The sequence below is a fragment of the Oncorhynchus masou genome, chromosome 30, assembly GCF_036934945.1.
Source record: "Oncorhynchus masou masou isolate Uvic2021 chromosome 30, UVic_Omas_1.1, whole genome shotgun sequence".
NCBI classification, from domain to species: domain Eukaryota; kingdom Metazoa; phylum Chordata; class Actinopteri; order Salmoniformes; family Salmonidae; genus Oncorhynchus; species Oncorhynchus masou.
Genome location: NC_088241.1, coordinates 49597230 through 49615273, shown reverse-complemented (window position 1 = coordinate 49615273; position 18044 = coordinate 49597230). Strand labels below are relative to the sequence as shown.

The 18044-nt window shown below is 41.9% G+C and overlaps 1 protein-coding gene across 1 annotated transcript; it reads left to right on the top strand.

The window, feature by feature from the left end:
* The first annotated feature begins 282 nt into the window (after positions 1 to 282).
* Positions 283 to 17785, top strand: LOC135522707 (U2 snRNP-associated SURP motif-containing protein-like). Its single transcript, XM_064949225.1, is given in 26 exon segments — positions 283 to 347; positions 1314 to 1412; positions 1931 to 2042; positions 2270 to 2403; positions 2523 to 2593; positions 3033 to 3124; positions 7856 to 7891; positions 7992 to 8074; positions 8265 to 8430; positions 9854 to 9957; positions 9959 to 10066; positions 10470 to 10513; positions 12062 to 12166; positions 12269 to 12335; positions 12831 to 12997; positions 13181 to 13343; positions 13729 to 13808; positions 13984 to 14071; positions 14357 to 14497; positions 14781 to 15042; positions 15207 to 15293; positions 15423 to 15622; positions 15849 to 15959; positions 16322 to 16446; positions 16772 to 16954; positions 17219 to 17785. Coding segments are annotated over 26 exon segments (3012 nt in total). The 5' UTR covers positions 283 to 302; the 3' UTR covers positions 17358 to 17785.
* Positions 17786 to 18044: the final 259 nt, after the last annotated feature.

Genomic DNA, 18044 nt, shown 5'->3' with positions numbered 1-18044 from the left:
ATCCATACATCTACAGGTCATCAATAGTACAAAGTTGGGTAATGCCATTGAAATATCGGGTAAACCCCAACCCCACAAAAAAATAAATTACCAATGTGATTTGCCTTAGGCTGATTAATAGTTTTTTTTTTTTTATCCAAACATTAATTATTACACGGCCACCATTGAATCATAATGGGTTTATGTTTTCTTTGTAAATAAAACGTATCGGTTGACATCCATATTTCTGTATTCGACTATTTTGAACTCGGTGAAAAAACGTATCCAACAATTGGTAATCGATTAGAGTTAGTACAACCAAAATGGCGGACAGAACGCCTGGTGGTACGCAGAAAGCCAACGCAAAGGTGAATTTATTAATCGATGTTTACTTGATGCATTGGCTATTAAATGTTATAATAATTGTTTATTGTAGTTATAAACGTTGTACAGCTGTTGCCATATGTTCCCATTTATAACTCGTAATTGTGTACGAAAAGACCACGTAGCGAACGCTAGCAAAGCCAGGCCCCAATCACCGGTATTTTTCCTGTCCCAAACATTGCAATGATTTCGCCATGTGTTTACATAACTGGGTAATCTAGCTGCTGTATAATAGTAACTAGGATAGCAATTGTTTACATAACTAATTAGTATGTTTGAGTTGGTGTGTGATTTTGGTTGTCGCAACGTGGAGTATGAACAGTCACTACTAGCAAGCTACCGTTAGCTAACTCCACCCTGCACGAGTCCTTTGGCTTTGCCGCCTTATGAAGCAGTGGTGAAAAGCATTCGGACCCAGCGTAAGCTGACTGCTAGCTAGGTAGCCAACTATCTCACTGCTAACACCTACTGGCAAACTAATATCCAATTTAACAACATCCGTAATTAGCAATAGTTCGCTATAGACTAGCTAACGCACTATTGCAACAAGCTGTCGCCTGTACATCAGGGTGTATTCATTAGTTAAATTCCGCTGCAAAACGTTATGCAATGGAAACCGTTTACTCTATCTAGGAAGCAAACAAAGCATTCGAAACTGGGAGGGACCTACCTATATTTGTCCAATAGAAACGGTAGTTTTCGTTGACAAACCTTTTCGGTTTTGGAGTTTTGCAACGGAAATCGACTAATGCATATACCCAATTACATTAGCCAGCTAACTTGGCTGCTTTACAGCTTTGACGGGTCAGCGTGCTAGTGAAACGAATGCCTTTATTAATGAGATCGAGCTAGCAACATCAAGGGAAATACAGAAGTTATATTTCGGAATATTGTAACTAACTCGTTAACGTTACTGTGACATTCAAGTTTTGTTTTGTTTCATTTTGTAGGCGCTGCTGGAGAGCAAGTTGAAGTCCTTCAGCATTGGAAAAATGGCCGTGAGTAAGAGGACCCTAAGCAAGAAGGAACAAGAGGATATCAAAAAGAAGGTAACGTTAAGACTAAATATAAGTGTTACACTGCAGTGGCAAATGCACCTTGTCTTTGATATGAACATTGTGTTCATTAGGGCACACAGTAACAAAATGTTTTTGCAACGGAAAATAAAATACATTTATTATTTTTTTGTCTTATCAAATCCTTTTTTGGGAGGCCATATACCCATATTTAGCAGATGTTATTGCGGGTGCAGCGAAATACTTGTGTTCCTGGTGCAGTAGTATCTAACAATACACACATCTAAAGTAAAAAATAAATAAATTAAGAAACATATAAATATTAGGAGGAGCAGTGTCGGAGTGGCATTAACTAAAATACAGTAGAATAGAATACAGTATAAATCAATCAAATCTAATTGTATTTGTCACAAACATATGGATAGCAGATGTTAATGCGAGTGTAGCGAAATGCTTGTATGTACATATGAAATGAGTAAAGTGGTATGTAAACATGACCCTGATGTTGTGACATGGCTTATGAGAGATGGTGTTGGTCTGGTCCTTGACAGGAGGATGAGCGGGCAGCTGCAGAGATCTATGAAGAGTTCCTGGCTGCGTTCGAGGGAGGAGAGGGAAAGGTCAAGGCCTTCGTCCGGGGTGGCATTGCTAATGCAACTAAAGGTAAATAGAAATAGAACCATGCCAACCTTCTTAAACAGCACAATATTATCAGGGATATTTTTAGCTAGATATTAAATGTTTAGATATGTTGTGTAGTAGGGTTGGGCAGTCAAATGACCAATTTCCGTTGTCCCCGTGTATGGATAGACAGTTGTAAGCTATTGTATTGAACATTCTAGTATGAAACTACACTAACTTGTGTTGATGTACTGTGTTTCTTCCTACAGAGGAGGCTGCTTCTGATGATAAGAAGGGCAAGCTGTATAAACCTAAGTCACGCTTTGAAACAGCAGCAGCACCGAAAAGCAGCTTCCTGCCTTTGGAAACCCCTCCGCAGTTTTTAACATTAGATAAAAGACATGTATGTATCATCGCAATCAACATTTATTTTACTGTTGCTAGACTAAGCAAAGTCCTAGCTAGTCCTTTTAACGGCCTCTTACAAAAAGTAAATATTTTTGTTGTTTATCTTCCTTTCAGACACTGAAGAAAACAAATGAAAAGGAAAAGAAGAAGAGTAATCTAGAGCTCTTTAAGGAAGAACTTAAACAGTAAGTAATTTCACATCCCTCATCTTTTGCTCCCTGGACTCAGGTAGACGTAACATAGTAAATATAAATCCGAGACAGTCCGATTAGTATAATATCGTACTATTAGAAATCGTACAGTATGTTATGAATTGCAATGCGTACAATATGTTACGAATTGCAATGCGTATATTAGGTTCCTCCTATATTTTTCGAATGTGCAAAACATAGAAATATGTAAGATATCCTATTTGTTGTGGCTATTGTTAGTTAGGTGGCTAACACTAACATTTGTTAGGCAAGGGGTTAAGCAGCCTTCTGTCTTATGTAACCAAACATAACATATCATACTAATTTGAGTGTCCCGGATTTGCCTTTATTATGTTGCGTCTAGTCTGAGACCAGGCTGATGTACTTGGCATTGCACTGGATTGCATAATCTAATATTCTCTTTCTCTCCCAGAATACAGGAAGAGCGGGATGAAAGACACAAGATGAAAGGCAGAGTCAGTCGATTTGAACCTCTCTCCGGGATGGAGGGAAAACGCTCCTCATGTAAGTGTCTGCCAGGGTTCTCACCAGGTGTTTGAGGTGCTTAAAGTACTTCAATAAGGCACTCTGAAATTCAGGTACTGGAATACCTTGAAAATCAGAAATTTTCTCAAGTTGGTACTTGACTTAAAATGAGAGGGGAACATGATCAAATGTGTTTATGAAAAATATTAGAAACATTTATTGTTCTTCCGAATGAATTTAGAGGCTTACTACCAAGTTTTATTTACTCAAATGTTTCGTGCTGTGGTTGCAAGGTGAGCTCGCTCATTCCACCCACACTCCCACTCACTCAGGTACTGACTGATTAGGCGCCACCTAACATCATATTGAGAGCTAAAATGTCGGGCAGATGTAGATTCAATCCTGCCTTTTGTGCATATGGAATACTTTTGGGAACTTTTATTTCAGCTCATGAAACATGGAACCAACACTTTACATGTTGCGTTTTATATTTCTGTTCAATATAGTTCACCAAACTTTTTTTACCACTACATCACTGGACCCAATCAACCCACACTGTGAGGTGCAAAAAATGCTTCAGTTTGACATTGTGAGCATGGGTGTATCGTCACCGAAGAGCCACATGAAGGGGGAAAGACACAGTGCTTCATCCTGCACTGACATCAGTTCTGTATTTGTCAACCTCCAGAGAGTTTTTGGCGATCGGCGCCCGCAATATTCCGTTTTATCAAGCGGCAGCCGTGCTCCTGCCGTTCACGTGCCGTTTTCCCTCACACACAGCCCACCCGACTGACGACACTAAAGCTGCCAGTTGGAAGCAAGACGCTTTTTCGTAGCTATTAAGTAGTAGATTCCCAAATGCCCAATAAAAACAGTCATTAAGCTGGAATTGTGTAGTGATGCGAATAGGAAATGTGTGATCACCAGTAGGCATGTCCAAAAACTCCAGTCATCACTACTCAAATTACAAAATCATCAGTACTAACTTACCACTCGTGTACACTACCGTTCAAAAGGGAGGAAGGCTTGAAGGAGGAAGGCTATCAATCCATTTTCTAACGCCATGCCATACCCTGTGGACGGTGCTTAATTGGAGCCAATATCCTCCTACAGCAGGACAATGACCCAAAGCACAGCTCCAAACTATGCAATAACTATTAGGGAAGAAGCAGTCAGCTGGTATTCTGTCTATAATGGAGTGGCCAGCACAGTCACTGGATCGCAACCCTATTGAGCTATTGTGAGAGCAACTTGACCGCATGGTACGTAAGAAGTGCCCATCAAGCCAATCCAACTTGTGGGAGGTGCTTCAGGAAGCATGGGGTGAAATCTCTTCAGAATACTTCAACAACATCTAGAATTCCAAAGGTCTGCAAGGCTGTAATTGCTACACATTGAGGTTTCTGTGGTGAAAGCGAAGTTTAAAGGACACTATTTCAATTCAAAATCATTATTTATAACCTTGTTGATGTCTTGACACTGTTTCCTAGTCATTTTGCAACTCATTTCATGTGTTTTTTATTTTATTTCCCCTTTATTTAACCAGGTAGGCTAGTTGAGAAACACTTCTCATTTATAACTGCGACCTGGCCAAGATGATAAAGCAAAGCAGTGCGACACAAACAACAACAGAGTAACACATGGAATAAACAAAAATACAGTCAATAACCCAAAATAAAAAAGTCTATATACAGTATGTGCAAATGAGGTAAGGCAATAAGTAGGTCATAGTGGCGAAATAATTACAATTTAGCAATTGAACACTGGAGTGATAGATGTGCAGAAGATGAATGTGCAAGTAGAGATACTGGGGTGCAAAGGAGCAAAAAAATAAATACCATTATGGGGATGAGGTAGTTGAATGGGCTATTTACAGATAGGGTGCAGTGATCTGTGAGCTGCTCTGACAGCTAGTACTTAAAGTTAGTGAGGGAGATATGAGTCTCCGGCTTAAGTGATTTTTGCAGTTCGTTCCAGTCATTTGCAGCAGAGAACTGGAAGGAAAGGCGGCCAAAGGGGGAATTTGCTTTTGGGTTGACCAGTGAGAAATACCTGCTGGAATGCGTGCCACGTGTGGGTGCTGCTATGCTGACCAGTGAGCTGAGATAAGGTGGGGCTTTACCTAAACAAAGACTTATAGATGACCTGGAGCCAGTGAGTTTGGTGACGAATATGAAGCAAGGGCCAGCTAACGAGAGCATACAGGTCGCAGTGGTGGGTAGTATATGGGGCTTTGGTGATAAAATGGATGGCACTGTGATAGACTGCATCCAATTTGCTGAGTAGAGTGTTGGAGGCTATTTTGTAAATTACATCGCTAAAGTCATGGATCGGTAGGATAGTCCATTTTACGGGGGTATGTTTGGCAGCATGAGTGAAGGATGCTTTGTTGCGAAATAGGCCGATTCTAGATAACATTTTGGATTGGAGATGCTTAAAACTTCTTAGGGCTGCAATCCCGTTAACGGAATTGATATGACAACAGCCAGTGAAAGTGCAGAGCGCCAAACTCAAAGTAAAAATCTCATAATTCAAATTTCTGAAACATACATGTATCTTATACAATTTTAAAAGGTAATCTTGTTGTTAATCCCACCAAAGTGTCCAATTTCAAATAGGCTTTACAGCAAAAGCACCACAAACGATTGTTAGGTCACTGCCAAGTCACAGAAATTCGGCCATTTTTCCAGCCAAAGAGAGGAGTCACAAAAAGCACAAATGGCGATACAATTAATCACTAACCTTTGATGATCTTCATCAGATGACACTCATAGGACTTCATGTAACAGAATACATATGTTTTGTTTGATAAAGTACATATTTATATCAAAACATCTCAGTATACATTGGCGCGTTATGTTCACTAGTTCCAAAAACATCTGGTGATATAGCAGAGCCTCGTCATTTTACAGAAATACTCATTATAAATGTAGATGAAAATACAGTTGTTAGACATGGAAATATAGATACACTTCTCCTTATTAATGCAACCGCTGTGTCAGATTTTAAAAAACTTTACGGAAAAAGCAAACCATGCAATAATCTGAGTGCAGCTTTCAGACAACAAAACAGCCAAAAAGATATCCGCCATATTGGGTAGTCAACAGAAGTCAGAAATGGCATTATAAATATTCACTTACCTTTGATGATCTTCATTAGAATGCACTCACAGGAATCCCAGTTCCACATTAAACGTTTGATTTAGTTCGATCATGTCCATCATTTATGTCCAAAGAGCTACTTTTGTTAGCACGTTTGGTAAACGAATCCAAAGTCATGAAGCGCATGACCTAGTTTCAGACGAAATGTCAAGTTCCGTTACTGTCCGTAGAAACATGTCAAACGATGTATGGAATCAATCTTTAGGATGTTTTTAACAAAAAACATCAATAATGTTCCAACCGGAGAATTCCTATGTCTGTAGAAAAGCAATGGAACGAGAGCTAACTCTCTCGTGACCGCGTCTCAGAGCCTGTGGCAATCTGCCAGACACCTGGCTCAAACAGCCCTTATGAGCCCCCACTTCACAGTAGAATCCTCAAACAGGTTTCTAAAGACGGTTGACATCTAGTGGAAGCCTTAGGAAGTGCAACAACCAATATTCCACTGTGTATTCAATATGGGCTGGGTTGAAAATCGACCAACCTCAGATTTCCCACTTCCTGTTTGGATTTCTAATGTTTTTGCCTGCCATATGAGTTATTTTATACTCACAGACATCATTCAAACCGTTTTAGAAACTTCAGTGTTTTCTATCCAATACTTATAATAATATGCATATATTAGCAACTGGGACTGAGGAGCAGGCTGTCTATTCTGGGCACTTCTGGGCACCTTTCATCCAAGCTACTCAATACTGCTCTTGCAGCCATAAGAAGTTAATGTGAGTCTGGAAGGAGAGTTTACAGTCTAACCAGACACCTCGGTATTTGTAGTTGTCCACATATTCTAAGTCAGGTGCTGGCAGCGATCGGTTGAAGTGCATGCATTAAGTTTTACTTGCATTTAAGAGCAGTTGGAGGCAACGGAAGGAGAGTTGTATGGCATTGACGCTCGTCTCGACGTTAGTTAAGTGTCCAAAGAAGGGCCAGAAGTATACAGAATGGTATCGTCTGCGTGGAGGTGGATCAGAGAATCACCAGCAGCAAGAGGGACATCCTTGATGTATACAGAGAAAAAAGTCGGTCCGAGAATTGAACCCTGTGGCACCGCCATAGAGATGTATGTTTTCATGGAAAACAAGGACATTTCTAAGTGACCCCTAACTTTTGAACGGTAGTGTGTGTAGTAAATAAGTAGTGAAACAATGTATTATTGAGTAGAACTTGTAAGTTACTGATGAATAGTACGTTTATTTTTTTTCTCATGAGGTTGTGGTGATATACTGTCATCTGATGGTAACTAGAAACAATGGCATAATAAGAACTATTATAAATGGATGTTCCTTGAAAATAAATATTAGTGCTTGGACAGTGTGGTAACTGCCTTGTTCAGGGGCAGAACGACTTATTTAAACAAAAATGACCTTGTCAGCTCTGGGATTCGATCCAGAAACCTTTCGGTTACTGGCACAACGCTCTTGGGATATCAGTTAAGATTTCAGGCTCGGAAACTGTTAGACTATCTAAAATACATTAAGACCCGTTGGCTCTTGGACATGCCCCCTTCCTTCCTTCCTACAACTCTCATACTGACTGCTTCAAATCTCCACCCACTCCATTTCCTTTGCCTGGAAACAACATTTATATACTGCCTTTCTGCTTTTTTTAGTGGATAGTTCTTCAAGAAGAAACCGTCCTTCCAGTGGTAATTTGATAAATTTATACAGTGGCTTGCTTTTAATATCTAACATCTCACTAAGATTATATATTCTATAAAAGGCTTCTCTACTCTGCTCTCTCTGCAGTTTTGGATGACGCTGCACCTGGTTCCCATGACGTCGGAGACCCCTCTACAACTAACTTATACCTCGGGAACATCAACCCACAGGTAAACCTTTTTATGGCTCATAAATGTTTTATATGCTTATTTATGCAATATGTTACATGCCTAATTGCCTATATTAATAGCATAAATCCTACTGATCTATTGCATTACAATGTAAAATGACACCAATAACAACAAGTCCACATGCCCCGCTCCCTCCCTCTGCCTCTGTTGTTGTGGTTGCTGTGTGTAGATGAATGAGGAGATGCTGTGTCAGGAGTTTGGGCGCTACGGCCCTCTGGCCAGCGTGAAGATCATGTGGCCGCGGACAGATGAAGAGAGGGCCAGGGAGAGGAACTGTGGCTTTGTGGCTTTCATGAACCGGAGGGATGCGGAAAGAGCTCTGAAGAATCTCAACGGTATTAAAGCCTTAGTTATCATCATACCACTGACCGACCACAATGCAACTTTACTCACATTACATCAAATAATGTTGTAATGTCAAAGGGTTTTACTGTTTTTTGTCTAGCTGTTCTGCTGCTTGGGCTATCCTTTTGCTCTCTCTGTGGGACATAGGACTTGTAGAGTACACCAGCATGTATCACATGTACACTACCGTTCAAAAGTTTGGGATCATTTAGAAATGTCCTGGTTTTTGAAAGAAAATTTATTTTTTTGTCCATTTTTAAAATAACATCAAATTGTTCAGAAATACAGTGTAAACATTGCTAATGTTGTAAAGGACTATTGTAGCTGGAAACAGCAGATAAAAAATAAAAAAAATGTTTAAAAAATGAATATCTACAAAGGCCCATTATCAGCAACCATCACTCCTGTGTTCCAATGGCACGTTGTGTTAGTATCCTGGAGTCACCTCTTCACTGTTGACGTTGAGACTGGTGTTTTACGGGTATTATTTAATGAAGCTGCCAGTTGAGGACTTTTGAGGCGTCTGTTTCTATAACTAGACACTCTAATGTACTTGTCCTCTTTCTCAGTTGTGCACCGGGGCCTCCCACTCCTCTTTCTATTCTGGTTAGGGCATGTTTGCGCTGTTCTGTGAAGGGAGTAGCACACAGCGTTGTATACGAGATGTTCAGTTTCTTGGCAATTTCTCACATGGAATAGCCTTCATTTCTTAGAACAAGAATAGACTGACGAGTTTCAGAAGAAAGTTCTGTTTCTGGCCATTTTGAGCCTGTAATCGAACCCACAAATAACGATCCTCCAGATACTCAAGTGTAAAGAAGGTGCTTTAATTAGGACAACAGTTTTCAGCTGTGCTAACATAATTGCAAAAGGGTTTTCTGATGATCAATTAGCCTTTTAAAATGATAAACTTGGATTAGCTAACACAACATGCCATTGGAACACAGGAGTGATGGTTGCTGATAATGGGACTCTGTACGCCTATGTAGATATTCTATAAAATAAAATCTGCCGTTTCCAGCTACAGTAGTCATTTACAACATTAACAATGTCTACATAGTATTTCTGATTTATGTTATGTTATGGACACAAAAATTTGCTTTTCTTTGAAAAACAAGGACATTTCTACGTGACCCCAAACGTTTGAATGGTAGTGTATATGTAATGAAAGGGGCTGGTTATTCATCAGCAATGTATTTAGCAGCACAAACTGGTTATAGTGGTTATAGACGGCCAAACAGGACATTAATGTTTTATTTTATTTGCAACATCAACATGACGTATTGGCATTCTTAGTGTATTCAAAACAGCAACTGATACAGTATAATTGGTAGTAAGATCAGATGAGATGTACAGTAATAAAAGGCAAATAGGCTGCTTGTGATTTTTTTAACGGTTTTTCACTGTTTCCAGCGAAGATGATCATGAACTTTGAAATGAAGCTGGGCTGGGGTAAAGGCGTGCCCATCCCCCCTCACCCCATCTACATCCCCCCGTCTATGGTGGAGCACACTCTCCCCCCCGCCGCCCTCCGGCCTGCCCTTCAACGCACAGCCCTGCGAGAGGCTGAAGAACCCCAACGCCGCCCTGCTCCCTCCGCCCAAGAACAAGGAGGAATTCGACAAGGTAACTCTCCGTGTCATGTCTGGGATGCTGCTGTGTACTGTATTAGGCCTGTCAGTTGTACCATGTGTATTTCTTAGGCTTAGACCTAGTTCAGGGTATTTGTCATGTAGTGAATATTTTGCTCATCTTCTACTAGTCATGGGTTTATTCCTTTTAAACATTTCTACATTTATTGACCAAACTATGCTAGATTTAGCATTTTGTGAGGTGTGTTTAGTGTATATAAAGAAGCAGTGGTAAGTTGTGTGGGAATTTAAGGACTGTATACATTTGACCTGAAACTGACAGCAGTAAAGTACTTTTTCATATGATGCAGTTTTTAATGCATTTAATATTTTTCACCTGTTGCCTTTTAACAATACTCACATATTCTGTTTATTATCTGATGTGACTTCATATACAGACTCTGTCGCAAGCCATAGTCAAAGTGGTTATCCCAACAGAAAGGTACATGTTTTTCTTTTTTAAATTGATGTAAAAGTAGAAAAACATCCCATAATGAATAAACCCCAATTTTAAAGTTTGATCAATTGGATCACTGCATGCTACGTGGGGTCGTTCAGTATGGGTGAGCAATGGTTGAGACAAGCAGACGTAGGCTTATAACCCCATCAGGTTCCTGTTAGTAGACTACAAGATACTCACTCCCACAGCCCAGCTTTGTGCCGCCACACAGTGTCCATATGTTTTTCCTTTCACACATTCATTCCAACACTCCCTCCAAACATCAATACAGTCCATGGACCACCATGCCATTGCTTGTCTGACGGTATAGAGGACATCAAAGGAATTTTTACCACCACTTGTCAGTCGTCACATGTAGGCTAATAATATCCATGTTATGATGCTAGCTACATAACACAGTCACATACCATACATACCGTGCTGGTTGTGGTTAGGTTGTTTAGACCGGTCTTGCACTCTGACTATTGCTCACTCCCACCGACACGCCCCCTTGGCCTCTGTCACCCAATCACGGGCTCAGCAACACCTGGCCCCTGTTCAGACCTCCAATCCAAACTTCCCGTTAGTCTCAGTGACCGTTTGACATTGGCCTTGGTGAGCAGCACAAGTTGAACTGTCTGCGGCAGCGAGGGACCTGAAAGCATCATGGGATGGATTGGGAAAGTATACAGCATTTTACCCACCATGCATTGGTACGATCGGCTCCAATACTATATGGTAAATGTGATTTGCGTTGTCTACATATAAATGAAAGACATCCTTTGTTGTTGTGTTGTCCCCTTTAGGCTAATTGGTCCAACATGCTCCAATATTAGGCCGCTCTAAAATGTTCCAAAGGAGCTTAGGCCTAATTGCCCCCCATTTGGACATTTTGTGTTTATTCATACATCATTATGTAGTGGAATCATATGACCAGTAGAGAGCCTTTTGTTATTTAGCCTGTTTAGGCCAATAATCCTATAGTGCTTTGGTTCTTCATGCGAGTCAGTCAAGAAGAGTTGTCAGGCTGGCTTTGACAGGCTCTGTATGGGCTGATGCGTCACTCAATACAGAGTCACTCAAACCTCTCTCAAACATGATTTATCTTATCCAGCTTCACTGTCCTCCCTTCCTTATACTCTGTACTGCGGGGAGATGGTAGTTAGCGTTGTCTTGACCTGCAAAGATCCATACAGCATTTTATAACTAGGAGAAGTACTAACTAATGTTAGTTTTGGGCAGCTAATGGCTCTTAAAATTGGTGTTAGGTGCTCTGAGCATTTCTGAAATGATAAGGTCGGAAATATTTAGGAAGATGTTTAGGAAGATTCTTACAAATTAAACATTTTAACACATTAGATTAGTTAACCTTATCAAACACAATGTAGGAAATAGTTTAAATTTAGTACATGCATAGTTCCATGTGTCTTACACCTTCATGTGTTACTTAGAGGCTGTACTAGGTCAGGGCAGCAGACACAGGCTTTGCCTTGGGGAGAAGAAGGGTTGCCTGCTCTGAATCCGTTTGTTTTAACTGTGTTTTTCTTCTAGGAATTTGCTCTCTCTCATCCACCGAATGATCGAGTTTGTGGTGCGTGAGGGCCCAATGTTCGAAGCCATGATCATGAATCGAGAGCTCAGCAACCCCATGTACAGGTATGTCTGTCGGTGCACGTGTTTGTGTGATCACTTTTTCAGTTGACACAATGTATTGTAGTACAACAAGTTGACTGTCATTGTGTTGCCTCTGTTGGCCAGGTTTCTGTTTGAGAATCAGAGCCCAGCACACGTGTACTACCGCTGGAAAATCTACTCCATACTACAGGTCAGTACGGACCAGTCACTGTCTGGCATCTTCTCCTGCATCACATTCTTAGACCAATTGCATCCTCCCTTTTTTCCTTCTTCTTTATCACCTCTGTTTTCTGTCCCCTCTCGTGACTGGTTAGGTTGAAAGCAGTATAGATCAAACACGTCTGTCCTCTTAATACTGTTACATTTAGAATGGGGGGTCTGTGGATGCATTGTTGACATGCTGCTATTTGATAGCCTGAACACATGACGATGGGGCTCCCGAGTGGCGCACTGCATCTCAGTGCATGAGGCGTCCCTGCAGTACCTGGTTCGAATCCAGGCTGCATCACATCTGGTTGTGATTGGGAGTCCCATAGGCGCACAATTTGCCTAGCGTTGGCCGGGTTTGGCTGGGGTAGGAGGTCATTGTGAATAAGAATGTGTTCTTAACCGACTTGCCGAGTTAAATTTAAGATATGTCCTCGTTAGAGAATAATGTGAATGACATAATAACTTGTCCCCACAGGGAGAAGCACCAACAAAATGGAGGACGGACGACTTCCGCATGTTCAAGAACGGCTCGCTGTGGCGCCCTCCTCCCCTCAATCCCTACCTGCACGGCAATTTTGAGGAGGGGGAGGGGCCTGAGGAGGAAGAGGAGGAGCCTGGGAAGAAAGGCTGCCTAAAAGAAGAGTATGTTCCCTGTTTATAATTTCATTACTCTCAAGTCTCTGCGATAGACTAGCATCCTGTCCAGAGGGTTGTACTTGTACATCAAGCTGACTCACACTACAGAAACAGATTGGGCTGACTTTTACTTTTAACATTATCTATGCTCCACTCCTCTTCTTTCTTATCACCCCTCCCTCCCCCCAGAGAGCGTGATCAGCTGGAGGAGGTGTTGAGGGCTCTGACTCCTAGAAAGGGGGACATAGCCGAAGCCATGCTGTTCTGTCTGCTGCACGCCGAGGCTGCTGAGGAGATCGTAGACTGTGTCACAGAGTCCCTCTCCATCCTCAAGACACCACTCCCCAAGAAGGTAAATAAGATAGTATGGCACTTGTTTTCTATGTTCTTTAGAGAACTTTTTCTGCCATGTTGTATTGCATGTATATAGTGTATTGTTTTTGTGCTGACCTCACAAAAGGAATTTCCATGTAAATGGCCAATAAATAAGAAGTTACTGTATCGTATCACAGTCCCAAACTTAACAAAACCTGCTACTTATCTTTTACCTTCTCTTGAGTTTGTTGCTTTCGTAGCCGGTTTTGCCTTGTGTTATTTGGTTTGGAAAGAGCTTTGAGTGGCACGTGTAAAATGTGCAGTCAAATAAATGATTTGTATTAATTAAACAGTTATTCCATTCTATCAGTGAGGACTGGCCAGTTTGTTTACTGTCTGATAATTCCTTCCTTGTTTTTCAGATTGCACGGTTGTATCTTGTCTCTGATGTGCTGTACAACTCATCTGCTAAAGTAGCCAATGCGTCGTACTACAGAAAATAGTAAGTAGTCAAGTTTGGGTTCAGGGGTTGTGATGTTTGCTTGTGACTGACTGGCTGGCTGGGTGTAGAGGACCCTGCTTGTTCGTAGATTGGGTAACTTTTCAGTATACATTATTTGCATTATTAAAGCTGTTTTCCTGCATAAGTGAATATGTTAAACTTGTCCCTGACACAGCTTTGAGACCAAGCTTTGCCAGGTCTTCTCAGACCTCAATGCAACGTACAAGACGATACAGGGTCACCTGCAGTCTGAGAACTTTAAGGTATATTTAATTGTATACATTTTCCAATCACAATTTGAGTCATGTTACCTGCCCATATCTTTAAGAAGTACACAATTATTTCAGGGCCCGTATCCACAAAGTATCTGAGTAGAAGTCCTGATCTAGGATCTGTCCATACAATCATAGTCATGATGGTCTAAAAGGCTAAACTGATCCTGAATCAGCATGCCTGCTATGATATGCATTGTGTTTAATGGCTATGGATTGCTTCTGGACAGGGTATTACCGTTTCACCTGTCTGTTTTATATCCTCTTGTCCAACAGCAACGAGTGATGTCGTGTTTCCGTGCGTGGGAGGACTGGGCCGTGTACCCAGATCCCTTCCTCATCAAGCTGCAGAACATCTTCCTGGGTCTAGTCAACCTATCAGCTGATAAGGAGGCTCCCGCTCCCATCACAGTAGAGGTCAGCTAGCATACTCCCTTTTCTTTTCCGGTCTTTCTCCTGATGCTGCTACCCCTAACCTTGTTGTTAGATAATGAGTTGAAAATGTGTGATGGTTTGTAAATGGTGTGTGTTGATTGGAGAATGTTGTGTGATGGTTGGAGAATGTTGTCATCGTTTGAACATGTGTCATGGATTGAAAATGTTATCTGAAGGTTTGAGAATGTTGTGATTTGATCATGTTGACAAAGTGTAACGTTGCCCACGCAGCACTACTGCTCTAATACATGTCTCCTTTCAACAGAAACCATCAGTTGATCACCTGGTCCCTGGTCTACTGTCCCAGCCTGAGCCAGCAGAGGACATCGACGGGGCCCCCATCGGGGAGGATATGGACAGGGCCTCTCTGGAGGACGTGGATGGGGTCCCTATAGGGCTGGATGGAGGGACCATGGTGGACGGAGCCCCCCTAGGCTCCGCCCCCCTTGACAGAGCCCCGCTGGGGATGGATGATCTGGACGGAGTGCCCATCAAGGCCCTGGAGGAGGACATAGACGGAGTGCCCTGTGAGTGGCCATATAACCTCTATACTACCACATCCTCATAGGAATTATTAAAGGGATACTTCTTCCCCCAAATGACACTGACATATTAGTTTCCGTACCTTGTCAACAGTCCATTGACTAACCTTGGAGGACATTTTTCTAACCTTGTTCTCCTTGTCTTTTAGTGGATCATGCTGCGGCCAAAGCAGCATCCTTTAAAGTAGCACCTTCAAAATGGGAAGCAGTGGACGAGTCTGAGCTAGAAGCACAGGGTGAGTGAGACCACAACTACAGCTAGTTTCTACCAAGCTAGGATTGCACTTGAAAGTGTCCTAAACCTGTTTCTATGGCTAGTTTATACCAAGCTATGAGTCTGTCCTAATTCTCTGTCTCCTCCTCAGCCGTGACCACCTCTAAATGGGAGATCTTTGAGCAGCCAGAGGAGAAGAAGGACGAGGATGACAGTGATGATGAGGACACCAAGAGTTCCCGGTCAGAAGAGCCTCCGAGTTACACCAACCCCATCAGAGACGACTTGGACTCCAAGACCAAGCACTCTGAGATGAATGAGGACAGACGCACCAAGCTCCGGGAAATAGAGGTAAACTAGTCAGCATTTTACTGGAAGCACAAAGTACACAACAGGTTATTTAGACAGCTGAAAATAAACAAGCACAGCTCTGAGTTGTTTGTATATTTTTATTTCTTTGGGCTAAATTGGTTCAAAGAATTTTGGATTACTTCGCTAGTTCAATGGCCTCACCCTGAAAGTTAATCCTGCCGTATTTATATCTAAATGTTAACATATACATTTTATTTTTTTCCAGGTCAAAGTGATGAAGTTCCAGGATGAGTTGGAGTCTGGGAAAAGGCCCAAGAAGTCTGGCCAGAGTCTCCAAGAGCAGGTGGAAAACTACAGAGAGAAACTCTTACAGAAGGTATTACATCCTGACTGTCCTCTTGGTTCCTGGAGGAACATAGGGCCTGTACTATTGTTTTCCAACATTGCTATTGACTTTTTACATTCAGCTGGTACAGACGGTACGATATGTGGAACCATGCTGTTTATCTGATGAAGTGCGGTCATTACTGTTTACCTCAATATCTAAAGTATCCTCTTGAAAATGTTTCTAAGCTATAACTTCAGTTTATATTAAGGTATTTGATATCACACGAATACAGTGGAAGTTGTTTACTGAGAGGACTATTGTAGCGAAATAACAAAAAAAATAAGTGAATTTGGATCATGTTGGTTTACATTCCATAATATAAAGTTGGCCTTGTCCTTTTTCTTTTGCAGGAAAAAGAAAAGGAGAAACTGGAACGAGAGAAAGAGAGGGAGAAAAAGGACAAGGAGAAAAGCGAAGCTCGCTCTAAAGACATCAAGAAGGAGAAGGAGGAGTCAACTCCAACCAGGAAAGACAGGTTAGTCCCTCATACATTGTGACACATTCATTAGAGCCCTGATGGCTGTGTGTGGTTGGATAACAGGGGGAAACTCTGGTAGAGCTGTGTAATGGGATTCTAGGAAATGACTTAAACAAAGGACTCCCTACTCATGATCAGGTTTAAAGTTCATGCTCCCTTGAAATACAGGGGCAGTTTAGGGCTCCTTGAAAAAGGGATTAATGTATCAATGGGATTCACCTAATAAAAACAAGCGTAGACCGTTGTAACGTCATCACTGACAAAATATTTCATCCGCCGTTGTCGTCTCTGACAGGCGTGGCCTGTCTCCTGTGGTTGCTAGGAAACGGCGCCACAGCGGCTCACCCGGCAGCCCCCCACGGAGCAGCAGTAGACGGGTGCGCTCCCCATCCCCCCGCTCCGAAAGGTCAGAACGCCTCTACTCCAAGGACGTAGGGTCATCACGATCCCGCTCCTCCCACAAAGACTCCCCTCGAACCACCATCATCAAGAAGTCCTCCAAAAGGTACTAAATCATCTAGATGTGTTTAAAACATTCTAAAAGTAACACTTCTATACTTTATTATACTGTCCCTGGCCTTTCTGGATCCACTGTTTTGAGAATAGTGCTGATCTTCTCTTGACATTGGAGGGAAATAAACTTAAGTGGATTTGTATTTGATTGACAGTCTTTGTGGTGGACCAACTTCCTGTAACTTCCCCAAGACCATTGCAGTTTGGTTGTCCTGGTGTCCCTCTGACTGTCCGGTCTGTGTTTTTTCTCCCCCAGGTCTCCCTCGTTATCCCGCACGCCCAAACGGTCCCGGAGGTCACGCTCCAGAACACCCAAGAAATCCACAAAAAAATCCCGTTCAAAATCACGGTCCCCACACCGGTCCCACAAGAAATCAAAGAAGAGTAAACACTGACAAATCACCCACCCCTCGTTCTGAACCCCCACCCTCTTCCCTCTCCATCCCTCTGCTGTGATGTATAAATAAAAGAATGAACAGTGGCAGCTCAGTTCCCTGCCTGAATGTTCCTGTGAAGAAGAGGATGATTAAGATGAGAAAAGGTTATGCACAGGTTGCCATGTTGAGACTCAATGGATTGAGAAATGTTGCCATGTAGGGTCTACTCTAAATGGATCCTTCCGGGTTGCCATGTTGGGTCTAAATGGATCCAGCGATGCTGTTTTATATTGTAAATAAATAAGTGTCCTGCCCACCACCCAATGGGATTCATCCTCGTGGTAGACCACACCTCTTGTACCCAGTGTGAAGATGACTTGTCTTATTTCCATGCTGTAGTTTTCTTTTTTGTAGTTCACAATTAATAAATATGACTCATTATAATATTATCTTGTTAAACTTTTTGCATTGTAAATCCAAAATGAAAGCTTCAGACAAGCCCTGGAAGTTCTCCCCCTGCTGTTTCAGTCCATTTGGTGCCTAATGAACGCTGCCCAGATCTGTTAAGCACTGGTATTTATTTAACACATGGCTGTAATGGTAGTGAGTCCTACGTTTTCACAGTTGTCAAGCTGTGGTGGAGAATGAGGGAAACTAGAAAACATTTGCGGCTCTGAACTGTACATGACAATACTGAAAATATAG